The following is a 17,054-nucleotide window of genomic DNA, read 5'->3' as shown; positions in this document are numbered from 1 at the left end:
CCACTAAGAAGAATATATGCAGTGTATTATTTGTTGAAACTCTCCTTCCGATTTGATTTGAAACTGTCTCATTGCTATCTGTTTGTCAATAAAACTTTGAAAAAAATAAAATAAAATAAAATAAAATAAAATTCACAATCAAAAGAAATAGAGACCAACTAGAGAAATATCAATGTTAAACCTCACCTCTAACAAATAGGCTTAATCGATATCTGAAGAATAATGTACTGCAACATAATAGATGCACAGTCTTTTCAGCAGTACATGGGATTGTCTTCATAATAGGCAATGTAGTAGCCCATAAATCTTGGTTAGATAAATACATAAATGGCAAGTAAATATGTGAAAAAATGGTAAGCATCGTTGGTCATTCAAGAAATGCAAATTAAAACAACACTGAGATTCCATCTCACCCCAGAAAGAATGGATAACATCAAGAAGTCAGCCTCTCTACTGGAGAGGCTGTGAAGAAAAAGGAACACTTTTGCAATGTTGGTAGGCATGCAGACTGGTATAATCACTATGGAAATCAGTGTGGAAATTCCTTAAAAACGTAGTATGGGAGGGAGATCACATTCAATCCAGCTATTCTCCTCCTGGGTGTTTTTCCAGAAGAACTGAAAGCCTCATCCCACTGTGATATATGTACACCATGTTTATAGCAGAGCAATTTGTCATAGCTAAATCTTGGAAACAACCCAGATGCCCATCAATTGACAAATGGATAAAGAACATATGGTATTTTTAAGCAATGGAGTATTATGCAGGTGTGAAACAGAATAGATTTGAGTCTTTTATTGGTAAATAGATGCAACTAGAGACCATACTCTTAAATGAAATAAATCAGACCTGCAAGTGCAAACACTGTATTGTCTCCTTAGTGTGAGAACCTGAAAGAGAAAAATGGACCCGAAGGGTAGAATAGACACTGGTAAAGGGAATGAACTTATTCAAAAGGAAAGAGTTACCAAGTTGAAGAGGAAAACAGGAAATGGAGTGAGAGAAAGATATTTATCTATGTATGTAAGCAGGATGGTTTGGACAACTGTATTGTACATTTCTGCTGTTTTATGGAAAGGAGAAATAAATGGTTTAATTTTTTCATCTGTAAAAAAAAAGATTTAGAAAAGGAAGATCATGATAGTCATAAATACAAACACTTGGTTGATGGCCCCATTTCTCCTATTGAAGGGTCAGCGGAGCAGATGAGACAACACCTCTAGAACACGGTGCATGTGATGCTAAATTGGTAGAGGAGAGTTATTTCATTATAAGCCCTGAAGTTCCAAACACAATGAATGTGTATTTACCACAAGAGAATCATAAAGAAACTGCATTACCTATAAAAAGAGTTTCTAAGGCCAGAAATACTGGACAGAGAGCATAAAGATCAGAAAGGAGATAAACATGTGAATGTCAAAGAAGGTAAACAATATACAGAAAGTGGTTTGTGTTTTTTTTGGATGGGAAGAGATGACTGAAGATAATTAACATGGAGATACCTTTGATGAAGAAAGTCTTAAACCAAGAAGTATGAGGAGAAAAATAAAAACCTAAACAAGTTTGTAGAAGAAACTAAAGAGAAAACAAAAACACTTTAAAATTTCAAACACTGGGGAAAATCGGAAATGCCACTTCCTAGAAATGTGTCCTGCTGTTATCATTGTTTGTCACTCAGTAAGATCTCAGATGTCACTAGAATGCAGGAAGACAATGCCAGTCACTGGCATCCAACCAATCTTGAGTAGATTCTTGGGAACACCCCGTTGTTAACTCCAACACGAGGACCTTGGTTTGATCCCCAGAAGCTCAAAAATAGCTTCCCAATATAGTTTTTCTATTTCAATTGAGGTTTTCCTTATGATCACCATTGTATGGCTGACTACTGTTAAGTATGCGTTACATTGTACAATGATACTTACTGTGTTTTTGCCTTATCTTTTGTGGACTAAAAGTTAATGAATGGGTGCAAAAAGATAAATCCTCTCTTGCAACCCCAAAAAGGAACATATTCTGAATTGGTGAAAATGAAGTATTCTCATCATATACTATTACTTTTTTAAATGTTGTTCAATACTGAAAGATTGTCTTTTAAATACATTTTTGTGTTGTGAATGAGCAAAACACAAATGAAAACATTAACATTTCTTAAACTTTAATAACACAGACAAATAATGGTGTTAATATCCTATACTGTCTTCTAATCTTATAAACTTTTCCTTTTCTACTTTCATTGACTAAAGTCCTGATATTTCCATGATTGACACATTAATTTACTCCATCATTCAAATAGCCTCGGGATCTCATTATTTCTGTCAATCCTAACTTAATGCCTTTGTTTCCTAGAATGTTCTTTCAATTAACATTGCTACTGCATCTATACTGTGATTGCTACATTCCATGAACAAATAACGGATAAGGATCCATAACAGCTTTTGTACCCTTTTCATTATTTTTTTAAATTTTATTTATTTATGTGTGTGTGTGTTGCCAGCTCGCCCACCAGGGGCGGGGCTGGCTGGCATGTGGTGCTGGGGGATTGAACCGTGGTCCCTGTGCTTTGCTAAGCTTGTTCTAAGTAGGTGCTTTAGACCACTGAGCCATCTCACCAGCCCCACCCTTTTCATTCTTGTGACATAATTTCCCATATGTTGTGTTTACCAGTTGTGAACAAGGAAATCATTTCCACTCTGAAATCCTTTAATATATAGTTCTACATCATTCAAATAAAGGGCCGGCCAAATAGCTCAACGGATTAAAGCACCTGCAAGCAGGCGCAGGGGCTGGAGGTTCGATCCCCTGGCCTGTTGTGCTGACCCATCCCCCCCCCAGGGCACGCTGACACAGCAATTAAGACAGGGCATGGTGGTGCACACCTGTAATCCCAGTTCTTGGGAGTCTGTAAACAAGTGGATCACTATGAGTTTAATCTAGTAGTGAGACCCTGAACACTCTGTAAGCCCTTCCCTAAAATACAGAAAAAACAAAATCTCTCAAATAAAGATTTAAAAACTTGTTCTGGAAGTGGCATAAGGAATAAAACCACATAGACCATGAGTCTAAACTAGGAATATACGTATCAAATGGAGCATGAAAACTATAGAGAATAAGAATTAGAAATAGCATATCTGCAACATTTTCTGTACAGAGCTATCTCTGAAATAATATTTTTAATCAATCATTAATGTCACTATGAATCAACTGACATTAGAAGCTATAAATGATGGAGTAACATGTCAATGAACAACATTTTATCAAATTACTGATCAAAACATACAAATGTAGATGACTAGATTCTAACCAGGGATCTTCCTTCTCCATTTTGGGTTCCACCTTCTGTTTGCTGAATAAGAAGCTATTCAGTTTTAGTTTTTTAGATTGCTATAGATCAAAATGATTAAAAATAAAAAAGAAAAATATAGATTAATGTGAAAGTTAAATATCAGTTTTTAATGACCTCATAAAAATTTAACTATGAAACTTAGGCAAAGGATGAGAGTCATCACCTGAAATATTCCAGAACTTCTAAATAACAACAACAACAACAATAATAATAATAATAATAATTCATTGTTTCTAAGAGGATTTTGTCCAGCAAACATTAATGACATTCTAACTTACAAAATGCTTCATTTTTATACTCTTATGACTGTTTAGAGACAGAACTGATAGGTTTTGGCTATTTTACACACAGTTTTAATATGAGTGTATTTGGTTTGGAAGCACAGTTTCAACACATTGTGATAAGTGATACAATGACCAGTTCTGCATTAGTTTTGTATCTGTGATCTGAGTTGGTCTGAAGGCTATAGATATTGCATAGAATATAAAGGCAAAAATGGTACAATTCTTATATGCTAGAAATAGAACACAATGGGATATGTTGATTTGACTCTTCCACAAAGTATGTCTTCTAATTAATTTCTTTTTTCTAAATCAGTGGTGTAGTACTTTCAACATATTCATAGTTGTGGGACCTTTAGTTAGAAGTGAAAACTATTCACATTCACACCATTATTTAAATAATATCTGTAATTATCAAAGGAATATTGCATATGTCCACACCATATACTTTGTCATTTTCAAAATTTTAATTCTTGATCAGTGAGTTGCTAACTTATTTCCAAATTACAAGCTGTTAAGAAATGTAAGTACTTAGAGGATAAAAGGACAGATTAACTATGAATGTAATGTGGTTGCAATAGTTGACACCCTACTTAGCATGACCATTATGTACTACAGCCTACAAAATTATTCTTCATGCTCCCACTGCAGAGCTAAAGCGCCATATGGCTGTGCTTGTTTTTCATCAAATAATTTTTACATAAACAGCTGGTGAACTGTTTTTATTGTAACAGTGCACATATTTTTTGAGACAGTTGGGAAGGATTGATGCAACTCCAGTCACCGCCTGCTTTTATGTCAATGTTAAGGAAAAATTTGAATTCACATTTCTAAATGTGAATTATTGTATTCATGGCTTCATGGTCAGTTTATAAGAACATATATTTTTCACTTAGTGAAATAATTATTGTCATGTCTGTAAATTTGTAACAATAAATAAATTAAATTAATTAGAAAGACCTTCCATTTGACATGGTGCATTCAGTGTTTTTTATACTCATGAATTTTTAGAGACAGGGCTAATATGTTTTGGGACTATTTTACAGGCAATTTTGACATGACTGTATTTGGCTTTGAAACATAGCTTCAACACATTCTGATAAGTGATATAATAACCAGAAGATTTTTAGAAGTTATGTGTGTTTGTGTAATGTGAGTTGATTTGAAGACTATTTGCTCCAGAAAGCACACCCCTATCCTCCTAGACAAGAAATTTCATCTGTTAAAGTCACTAGTGAGTTGAACAATACAAGCACAAGCATTTCTATGTAATTCTAAGGTAACTGTGATCACTCACCAGGTGATTTTGGAAGGAGATTATTATAGTCCTAGAATGTTAAACTGTAAACCTTTACATGTTTAAATCTAATTTTATATTTCACACTTCAAAAGTTTTCCTATAAACAAAGATATTCCCACTGACACACTGGATTGATCAACTACTATATTTTGTTGAGTTATTTTTCCTGGGATATTAGAGGTTGAACATATGTTTCACTAGGGAACAGAATGATTGCTTATAACTGCCACTGAAAGGCTTAGTGCCTTGTATAACTATTATAAGTCCATTAGAAACAAAATAAAACTTTAAAAAAGGAAAAGCACAAGCTTAAGACCTTGAGAACAGAATCTTGATGTCAGAGCAATAAAGAACATCTTTCTGTTATATATAAACAGTGTATATAAAATGTAAGAGGAGGATTTTTCCCAAATCTATGGCTTTCATTATATTCACCTGTCCTTTATATGTTCGATTAGTTCCATCTAGAAGCACATTTTTTCAAAAAATACTTCATTTTTAGATACAAAGCAGAAGAAGAACAAGATGCTTCATTTTGCTTAAGCTGTATTACTAAAGAAACTCATGTGGAACAGATTTTACAATGATGGATAAATTTGTAAGGAACTTCTCATTCAGACATTTAATACCTGAAACTAGTTTCTTCGTGTGGACTTAAATTGATGCCCTACTGTTTATTTTCTTCCAAATATCATATGCGTATGAATGCTAAGAAATTGATTAAATGAGACAATCATTTGTTAAAGGTGTATCTGCCAATTAAATCCATTTACACTAGCTCATCCAAAGTTTAGGTTTAAGTAGAGAAAATCTACTAATCAGGTAACCTTAATGATTAAAAAGAAGACATCTTGGTAATGTGAGAACTGAATGAGTAAATAAGACCCAAAATGTATGATAAATATTGTGAACTGGGAAGAAACTGTTCAAAAGAAAATAGAAGCTGTGATGGGGAAAAGGGTAAATGAAGGAAGGGAAAAAGAAAAATATGTATATACAAGATAGTTACAATAGTTATACATCCAGTTTCTCTTAATTTATTGAAAAGAAAAGTTTGTGCTAATATTGCTTGGACAAGATATAGCTCTTGTACTCTGAGTAACTACTATGAAGATAACAATATACAACGTATTGATTTTTATTATCCTATTAGCCTGTTTCAAAACCGTTTCACTTTTATTTTCATTTTTCTCTGTAAAATGAAAATAAATAAATAAATAAATAAATAACTGTTAAGGTAATATTTTCCACTGGTAAATTGTGTTTCTGCATGTTTTGCAAGTCAGACACTGTTTGTCATTTGTTCCAGACTGTTTTTTCAAGGAAGTTTGTGAGAGAAGCCTCCAGCGATAAATATAACATCTCCAAAGCAGCAGCAAGGCATGCTCACTACTATGCAAAATGTGGGCTTCCTTATCTCCAGGTTCCTCTCTTACAATGCTGCCCAACCCATGAGCTGGTGTCACTCATCTTTTCACATCACTCTGTGGAAACTGAGCTAGGGGAATCTGTAGAAAACCGCTGATATGCGAAAGTGATGTTGTTATGAGTAATAAAAAGGTTTTGTCTTGTACCCAAGAACTTCATACCTTCATAAATCTGTGACATGCTAATTTCGTAAATCACAAGAAAGGCAAAACATGAGACTCTACAGATCTTGCTAGCAAACACCTATTTCTGTTTTTATCCTAATCACAAAAACATAATAGCCTTAAGAAGATGTAAGATTTACTTTTTACATTACTCTTATTTTGTTTTCATTAGTCTATGTTTGCTATACATAATAATTAAACTCATCCTGGGAAAGTGGCACAAACGCATATCTCCACTTAATCACTTTACTTGCCTTTCCTCCCACTACCCTCTCATCCACCCCATATCCAAATCCCCATCCCACTGCCCCAACATCAACCTCCTTGTTTACTATAATCTACCTTGTATTTTTCTCCTTCATTTATCCTTTTTATGGCTTAATAGTACTTCACTGCATGTATATACCACATTGTCTTTATGCATTCATTTGTAACGGGCCTATAAACAATTTCCAAGATTTAGCTGTTGTGATTTCTGTTTTAATAAACATGGATAGGAGCAGAATCTTATTCTATTTTATACTAACATTTAATGACCCCAGTTTGAACATCTTCAAATAAATTAACAACTTTGAAACATACTATTAAAATCTTCATGATGCGGACAGGAAGAAAAGTAAGAAATGCACTTTTAATATGTTATTTGTCAAAGTTACTTTGCTAAAATTTCACATATTTGTAGTGGTACATTTTAATAAAACATCCAACACACTGAGGCAAATTAATGATAAAACTAAAAGTCATGTTGTTGAAATATTTTCATTTGTTTATGTTCATTTTTATTTTAAATAAATGTGTTAAAGATGTCAAAACATCAGATAAGTATAGTATATATAATATACAAAATATAAGTATGCATTTTTAAATATGTATGAATATAATTTATTTAAACTATACATAATATGTAAGTATAAATACTTTCTGTTTAATATATAAACAAATTTGGTGTAGTAAGTCATTACTCTGAGCTCCTTTACTAATTTTTTTTTTTTGGCAGAACCGGGGATTGAACTCAGGTCCTCACACTTGCCAGAGAAGCGCTTATTCCACTGAGCCATCTCCCCGGCTCTGGCTTTGTTAAATACTTATAAGAATTTATACTTTCTATTTTTTTCTCCCTTGTTTCTGTAGTGGAAATTGAACACAGGGTTTCACACTTGCTCGCCAAGCACTCTATCACTGAACTACACTCTTAGCATTCTTTTTCTTTGCCTATATAGCATGAACACTTAGAAAGAAAAAAAAGAATTCACTGTATTTTTAATTTCCATAAGATAATCATATAGATGGGTAAACATAGGTATTTACTGAAAATTTGCATGAATTTCTGCCAAAAGTTCATGTCCTACTGTCTTCTCCATGGTTTTTTAAAACATTTTTATGCTGCATAATGTCAAACATGTATTCCTGCAGGGAAGACGACAAGTACTTTTACATCCCTAAATGATGCTACAGATACTGTCATTAAGTTTTGCATCCACATGCTTGGCAAGTACCAGGGTCTGGGTTCAGTACCCAGTACAGCATGCTGGGGTAGGCTGAGACAAGAGGATCATAAATAAATAGATTTTTAAATTTTTTTAAAGTTAAAGACAGATAAGTAATTAGCTAAGTTTTAAAGAATACTCATAAAAGTGTGTGTAAATATAATTATATGTTAAATTACATGTAATATGTAAGTATAAATATATATTCTCTATTTTCTTTTGCTTTTTCTTTCGTACTAGGACTCTCTCAGGACCTTACGGGCTTGCCAGGTAGGCACTTGTACCACTGAACTATATCCCCATCCCCTCTATTTGATATATAAACATAAAATTGGAGTAATAAGTAACATTACTCTGAGCTTTTTGCTAATTACTTATAAGAACATACTACTTCTTTCTATATTTTTTCCAGGGCTAGGCACAGTGGCATATAGCTGTAATTCAAGCATTCTAGGAGGCTGAGGCAGGAGATCACAAGCTTGTGCCCAACCTGGGAAATTTAGTACCTTACTGAAATCGCGTCCCAAAAAGAAAGAAAAAAAACCCCTAAAATATTACACATTGCTGTCCTCGATGTAGTTGCTCAGATGGCAGATATCAAAAACCAATGGTTGAATGCCTCTCATCTTGGTCTACTAAATGTGTACCATTCCTAATGTCTTATAGATAATTATACTATCTTGGAAATAAATTAAAATTTAAAAAAGACAAGGAACAATTAAGATTTCTTGAAAGCAAGCACCAATATTTAATCATTTCCCTAAACTCCCATAACTATATCTGTTAATCTGAGCAACAGATTTAAAGATAAAAATAGATAATGTAACAACCATTGTTAGCTATTCCTGTTTTGAAAATCTGTAACATATACAATGTTCTATGTTACCCTGTTTCTGTCTTTTTCTATTTGATTTTGCTTCTGGTTTTACTTTTCAAACTAAAATAAAATTAAACAAACTAATGATGGCAAGAGATGTAGCTTAGAGCAAAGGCTCTGAGTTCAAAACCTCAGTATTAAAAATATAAAAAAATGAGGCAGAGATTAAGTTATAAATATAAGGATATGAGACATGATAAATGAAGGAATGACTGTAAAGTCACTGATTATATAGTGATTTCAGAGACAGTAGAAATATCAATGCAGAAGTATGATGCTTGCTGCAGAGATTAGTTGTCAAAATGGCTTTGAATCTTAACAGTTGGATTGCGACTACAAAATAAAGGTGAATATTAAACTACAACCTAGATGAGAAAATAAGCACATCAAATGTATTTATAAGGTACAATGATCAGTGCAAAGCCCATCTCAAAGAGCAAAGTCCTACCGATCTGTGAGATGAACAATAAAAAAGAAGCAAACAAAAACCCCTAAGCCTTCTAAATAATGTGTGTAGACAGAGTACAAGTTTCTGACGTATTGTATTATACTCTCTTCTTTGGGGCTTCTGCCTTGTAATTGCTATATGCAATTATTTTAACTCATATAAACATGTTTCTCATGAGTTTATTATTCTTCTTTGTTTAAAATAATTTATTCAATATTTATTATACTCTTATAGTAATTACATAGTAATGTGCTTCTATCATGGTACTAATGAGTGTTTACTGTTAATACTTACATGGTTAAAGTGCTTGAATGATTATTTTGTAGTAATTCTGACTTTCAAAAGTTACCTAGAGTTTTTTTAATCTTAAAAGTCCTGTTAAAAATGGTGGGGATTTTTTTTTGAGGGGGGTATGACAGGGAGCTGGCTCAGTAGAATAAGCACTTGCCTGGCAAGTGCAAGGGCCTGAGTTTAATCCCCAGTTCTGCCAAAAAACAAAAAACAAAACGAAAACAAGATATATTTGTTTTGAGCTTTCAAATATGGTTAGTTACAATGCGATGTATTAGGAGGCAACTATATGTAAACAAATGAAACAAGGTGGCCCCTAGTATGTCTAAGAGAAAGGAAAACAGGATGAAGAATTCTGTGACTAACAGCTACGGATGTTCAAATTTCTTATATCATATTTGCAAAACAAGATAAAATACCTGTGAGAGCACAAAACCTCCTCTAAAGAAATACATTTCTCTCATCTTCCCATCCTTGTAAAAACCCTTTCTTCTCTTCCTAATATTTGCACGTGTATTCAGTATATTCAAAAGCATAAACAATACAAAGATCTATTCAGTTTGCAAAAGCACTATACTTAAAGTTGTATCAATTTCCATGGAAAACAGCCTAAGTACTACCCAGAAGAATATTAATAGCTTTAAAAAGATTGAAAAAAAAACATAAATATTTAAAACTTATAAAAAATTACGAAGTTAGAGAAACAATATATTAAATATACAGTAATAAAGGCCAGCCAGATAGCTCAGTGGACTAAAGTGCCTGCTTAGGCAGATGCAGCAGCCAGGGTTTGACTCCCAGTATGCCGTGCCAGCCCCAGCTGTGGGGCGCACTGAAATGGTGACTGAGACTGGGCAGGGTCGTGCTCACCTGTAATCCCAGCGCTTGGGAGACTGAAAACAGGATCAGCACGAGTCTGATCTGTTAGTAAGGCCCTGTAGACCCTGTCTTAATTACATAAAAAATAAAAAAGTAAGCATATAGTAATAGAACATAAACAGTAAGAATAAATTTATTAAAGGTTAATAATAATCTTTATTATTGGGAAACAGTGGAGCCAACTAACAAATGCCTGCTTTTTGAAATATTTATGCAGCGATTAATATTACAGGTGTCCTCAATTACAAAACAAAGACAGAAAGATAAATATGTGTTACATAATATTGAATAAAGTATAGAAGCAATGAGAGTTTAAGTACTATGAAAGAATACAAAAATAGCATTACTGAATGGTTGATAATGAGTGATACCTACATAAAGATAGATTTCATGTAATAAACTCAGGAGGAATGATGGAATTGAAAAATTCTGCCATCATTTCAAACAACAAAAGGGATTAAAAACTCAACCTAAACAATGTCAACCAATTTAAAGAAATACAAAGGAGACACAACACTCAGACTATATGAAGCTAGAAAGAACATAAGAGGTGTTTTTTTTTTTTCATATTTGGTTGTTGTCAGGTTTCAATACGTAGGTTGAACTCGAGGTGATTGTCCTGCTTTCAGCATCCCCAGAGTAGGGATTACACGTACGTGCTTCTACGACCGGACTCTGGCCTGCTCAACCCACCCTGGGGGCAGGGCTCACGTGGCATGTGATGCCTGGACCGAACCACGGTCCCTGAGCTTTCTCAGCTTGCCTAAGCAGACGTTTCAGTCCGCTGGGCTACCTCACCAGGCCGGGAGCAAAACTTTTAATGTAAGTACATTTAGTTGCATTTAACAAATTAACGTTAAAATGAAATTTGTATTTCTGAAAACTGATACTACTGAAAATAAATGTTATCTATGAACAGTTAGAAGCCTTCCTATTGAAGTAGGGACTTTAGTACACTATAGTACTAAAAAGCAAAACCAGAAGATCAAAGTCCGGGCCAATGCAGTGGCCTCCGCCTGTAATTCCAGCACTCAGGAGGCTGAGGAAGGAAGATCACTGAGTTTGTGGCCAGACTGAGATACACAGTGAGTTCAAAGCAAGCTTGAATTATAGATCGAGACCCTGTCTCAAAAAAAGCTAAATAAGAAAGAAAAATGAAACAAAAAGAAAAGAAACAAAACTGGGAGGAAATATGATCATCATTTTAGAAAACTCAAGGTAAAGGTTGTGGATTATTCAAATAAATGACTTCTAGATGATGGTGTACAGATCACTGTGGTAACATGAAGGGCCTTGCTGCCAAAGCAATAATACGAGAACATTCACATAATTATTGCTATAACTAAAGATAAAAATCTAAAATAAATTTCAATACATAATACAATGCAATGGTAGATAGGGTCAAAAGATCTACGTATCACATAATTGTGCAAATTGGCATCCCCTCTTCACAAAGTAGTACGTTTTATTATTGGCATAATTATTTATGCTTTTTTTTAATCTTCTTGAGACTGGGTCTCACTATGCTATTCAAGTTGGCCTTCAACTCAATTTGTAGCCCAGAGTGGCCTCAAACTTCCAACAGTCCTGCTGCTTCAACCTCCAAAGTGCTGGGACTACTGGGGTGTGCTATCATACCCAGTTTATTTGTGAATAATGAATACATGAAAAATGAAGTACAAATGAATGTGTTTCTCTGTGCCATTTCTACAAGTACACGCATACATGTTTTGCTTTAGGAAAGTGCATTAGAACAGAACGCTACAGAAAGTCTAAATTTGGGATCTACATGGTCACTGAACATTTTTTAAACATCTTAGAACAATTTTAGGCTGCCTACCTTGTACCGCTTCTTCTCCATATCACCCTACACCTAAAATGTAATCCCATTTTTTTTTAAGGGTTCGAGCTGACTGTCCCGAACGAAGTGGGAGATATTTTTTGTTCTCACACTGATCTTTTCCCTCAGCCAATCAGAAGCCAAAACATGCCTGTACCACCGGAAGAAGTTTTAAATTACCGCCCACTGCAGCTCGGGGCATGGCGTCACAGGGTCACGCTTTGCGTCATAGTCATAACGACGTACAACCGTTTTCGTCGTCACTGACTCCGGCTTCTCTGGTCCGTGAGAAGTGAGACCGGGTTGCTAGAGACGTGGTACCTGGTTCAACAGCAGAGGAAATTCAGGTCTTGACAGACGGTAAGGACATTAAGTAAAGTATGAGGGGACTGCGTACCCCCAGGGAAAGAAGGTTGGTATGGCCTCACGCCTCAGAAAGTTCTGGTCAGGAATCTTCTGCTCTATGCCCACAGAATTCCGTTAAACTAGGATGCTGGCCTCTACTCACCGGGGGGGGGGGCATTTGGGACCAATAAAAGGTCCCTTTTGGTTTCCATTGAACTTCCCCTCTCTTGTAATAGTGGCGTCCGCAATCTGTACTGCGTCTGCCTCTGAAAATGGCGAGCGGGGTTGGGGGAGGGGCATGGTGTGGTGCCCGAAAATGGCGTGCCACAGTTTGCTGCTTCAGGAGGGTGTTATATTCAGATGTCTGCCTGGGCACTGACACAAATAAAGTGAAATACCTCTTTATAAACCCTGGAAACAGTCATTCCAGAACTGTTTAGGCCTTACAGAGCTGTGCTCTTGCCGTCAGTCGTGGAAGCCATAGGTATCACTGTAATAATCCCCAAGTACTCCCTCACTTAACTTTCAGTTTGGTGTAGAACATGTAAAAACCTTGGTCAAAGGCTACCAAAAGTAGGTCAGCCTAAAAATGAATCTTTTCCAGTGACCTTGACTTAAATTCAAAACCTTGAAGGACCAAAGGGACTGTCTCTCCCAGGACAAAATAGCTACATAGAGTGCCACAACTGCAGCAATGCAGTGTGTGTGTGTGTGTGTGTGTGCGCGTGCACGCGCACGCACATGCGCGCACGTGTATGAGAGAGAGAGACAGGGTCTGGGTATGTAGTACAGACTGTACTTGAAATTGCTTGTGTAGCCTAGCCTGGCCTCAAATTCATGGCATACCCATAGCATGCTAATTTCTTCACACAAAATTACGATCAGACTTAACAAACAACACTGTTGTGGGGGACTTCTCCAAATGTTCTGTTTTTTCTTTTTCTTAAATTATTATTTATTTTGGCCGGGGAGATGGCTCAGAGGAATAAGTGCTTCCCTGGCAAGCGCAAGGACCTGAGTTCAATCCCCGGTTCCACCAAAAAAAAAAAAAAATATTATTTATTTTCAAGTACATAAGATTATATTTTACTGTGGGTAGTTGGTACATGCACATAGCATATCACAGTTCTCTCTTTTCCCTCTAATTCTTCCATCTCTTATTACTCCTTTCAACTTTTTTTCCTTCCTGTTTTCAAAACCTCTCTTTCCACTTTTTTTCAATTCCTTTTCCATCACCTTTGTTCTCTTTCCCTTTCACTCCATTTCTGTTCTGCTTCCGATTTGAATAAAAATCTCCCTACCTCTTACCTTTTGTTTTGCTCCTAATTTCTACTTTGACTTCCTTATATAAGTGAAGCCATGTGATATTTAAGCTTCTGTGTCTCATTTATCTCAATATTATGGTCTCAAGGTGCATACATTTATTTATGAAATCCTAAACTGTATGTTTCTTTTTTAAAAAATAATTTTACTGAGAAACAAATAGTAATGAGACAGTTTCAAAACCAATTACTAGCACAGTTTCAATATTTAATATATTGCATATTGTTGTTTTCTTATTTGTTATTCATAGTACAAGATGCAAGACATGATATTCTGTCCACAAACACTATCAGAACGAATATTTCTATTCATTGAATTAAGAGAAAGTAGCTGTATATCTATCCTAACTACTTTGAATATACAGGTACAAAATGGTCCTTCATTTGCATCCCCATTTTGTTTAGTTTTGTCAGAGAAGGGTATTCCATTGTCATTTAAATATTGTGGCTACTACCTAACAGTAGTAGCTAAGGTATGTCCTGATAACCTAAATATTGACAAAAGAACCCTACAAGTGTTTTTATTTCTTGGCTGGAGAAATGGCTTAGTAGAATAAGTGCTTGCCTGGCAAGCACAAGGGCCTGAGTTCAATCCCTGGCTCCGAAAAAAAAAAATGTTTAAGTGTTGTTACTTCTAAAGGGAGCTCCCCAAGGAAACTATGTTAGAGGCCTCCATAGTTTCTTCCTTAGTAGCATCAGGAATACAAAAGCCTTGTTTTAAGTCTCAGATCAGTAGAGGGTAGGAAGGGGCTGGAGAGATAGCTCAGTGGAATAAGTGCTTGCCAAGGTCCTGAGTTCCCTGGTACCACAAAAAATAAATAAAAAGTAGAGAGAAGGAAATCAGCTCCTCTAAGAGGGTAAGATGAGGACTTACAAATGTACTTACCCCAGCATAGGGAGATCTCAGAGAGTTCTGCCACTGCTTTCATTCCAGTTCATCTAACAACTGATACAGGTAAATGAGATTCCCCCTGGGTTCCTTACCCAAGGAGTCAAAGAGGAGAAGTCTTTGGGATGAGCAAATCAGTATCAATATACTTAGCCATAGAGATCATCAGTTCTGCTAGACACCAAGGTAATGGTCCTGAATGTCAATTGAGAAAAATATGCTCTACCCCAGAATACAACAAAATCAACAAAATATGAATCTTCTAGGTACTGTGTCAGGTCAAGCACAACATAGGGCTGCAGGGCTGGAGGCTGAATCACACTCTTAGTTACATCCACAGGGTCCTCAGGGGAAAGGAGCCCTGTGAATTCCCTGATGAATACCTTCAAGGAATCCTACAAAGGTATCTTTACCTAAAGCCAAGGTAGCATCACTCTGATGAAAAGGATCACATGATTTCATCCTCTTTCTTCCAGGTCACTGAATCACCTGTCTTCTCTCCCACACTCTGACCTTTTACATCTAAGCAAAGTCATCATGCCTCGTGGTCAGAAAAGCAAGCATCGTGCCCGTGAGAAGCGCCAGCGCCGCCAGGCTCAAGAAGAGCTTACAAGTCCACCAAGTGCTCAAGCTTCTGTAGAAAGAAAAGATGATTCACAAGGTCATCCTGAGAGTTCATCTGCTGCTAGAGCAACTCGCAGTCAACAGCCTGAGGGAGCCATGGCTGCTGGTGCTACTGCTGCTTCGTACACAAGTTCTGATGAAGAAAGCCAAGTTGAGGAAATGTTAAGGGAATTACATGTGAGCACTAAGGAATCAGAAGAATTTGTAGAAGAAAAGGTTGCTATCTTGGTACACTATCTGCTATACAAGTATCAACTGAAAGAGCCTGTTACAAAGGCAGAAATACTGCGAAACATAATGCAGATAAACAAGAATCAGTTTTTCGATGTCTTGAAGAAGGCCACTGATCACCTGGAGTTGATCTTTGGCCTTGATGTGAAAGAAGTAGATCCCAACAAGAATATCTATGTCCTCATCAACAAGCTGGAAATAGATCAAGATATAAAAACGGGTGATGTCGAAGGGATACCCCCAACTGGCCTGCTGATGACTATCCTGGGTGTGATACTCACAAAGGACAGCCACGCCACTGAGAAAGAAGTTTGGGAAGTGCTAAATATGATGGGAATATATGATGGGACTCAGCACTTCTTCTTTGGTGATGTTAAAATGCTCATCACCAAAGATTTAGTGAAAGAAAGGTACCTAGAGTATGGGCAGGTTCCAAACAGTGATCCTCCTTGCTATGAATTCCGTTGGGGCCCAAGAGCCCATGCTGAGACCAGCAAAATGAAAGTCCTTGAGTTTATGGCCAAGATCCATAATAGCACTCCTAGTGCCTTCTCACCTTATTATGAAGAAGCAGTGAAAGAACAGGAAGAAAGAGCCAAAGCCCGAGCTGCTGCTAGGGCTCGTACAGCTGCTATGGCCCGTTTACGTGCCAGGGTCAATTCCAGCAGCCTTCCTAGTTCCAAGTGAAGTCTAATAAAGTTACTTCACTGTTTTGTCAGAGAAAAGCTAATGTTCTCTTTAGTGGAGGGTGGCATGAAGCTTACAGTATAGTATATAGCATGTGTTTCTGTGTGGTAACTGTGATAACTTAGTTATATAAATTTCATTCATTTTAGTAGATAGTGACATAAACCTTACATTTTTCAAGATTTTGTGATGTTTAAGAATGAAAATTTGAGAAATACTCCATTGTATTTAGTGATATCAGACAAGATAATACAATATTAGACAGCATTCCCTTGAAAAAGACCTGGGAGAAAAATGAGAAAAAAATGTAAAGGCAATTTATTTTTGTACTTTTGTTACTTTTACTCTGTTTTGTAAGATTAAGAGATGTTCAGTGATGCAGAAGAAATGTTATAATAAACTTGAAATTTTATACACTGTCATTTATTTCTCAGATGTAACCCGGGCATTTGCTTGTGAGTGGCTCTTGCTAATATTGGTTATTTCAGGGTAAATAAGATTCACCCATGCACACTGAATTTTAAAGTCTTAAGAAATCTTGTTTAAGGAAAGTGGTGTGATACATCTTTTTTTTCAGAACCGGGGATTGAACTCAGGCCCTTGCATTTGCCAGGGAAG

At 36.0% G+C, this 17,054-nt stretch overlaps 1 protein-coding gene across 1 annotated transcript; it reads left to right on the top strand.

Annotated features, from left to right (window-relative positions):
• Positions 1-15,431: 15,431 nt before the first annotated feature.
• On the top strand, positions 15,432-16,436 carry LOC101593050 (melanoma-associated antigen B10-like). The gene has a single exon (XM_004631416.1). It carries the CDS (start codon positions 15,432-15,434, stop codon positions 16,434-16,436), a length of 1,005 nt encoding a protein of 334 aa, XP_004631473.1.
• Positions 16,437-17,054: the final 618 nt, after the last annotated feature.

This window comes from Octodon degus, unplaced genomic scaffold, assembly GCF_000260255.1.
Source record: "Octodon degus isolate 3935 unplaced genomic scaffold, OctDeg1.0 scaffold00041, whole genome shotgun sequence".
Classification (NCBI taxonomy): domain Eukaryota; kingdom Metazoa; phylum Chordata; class Mammalia; order Rodentia; family Octodontidae; genus Octodon; species Octodon degus.
This window is presented reverse-complemented; position numbering and strand designations above follow the sequence as displayed.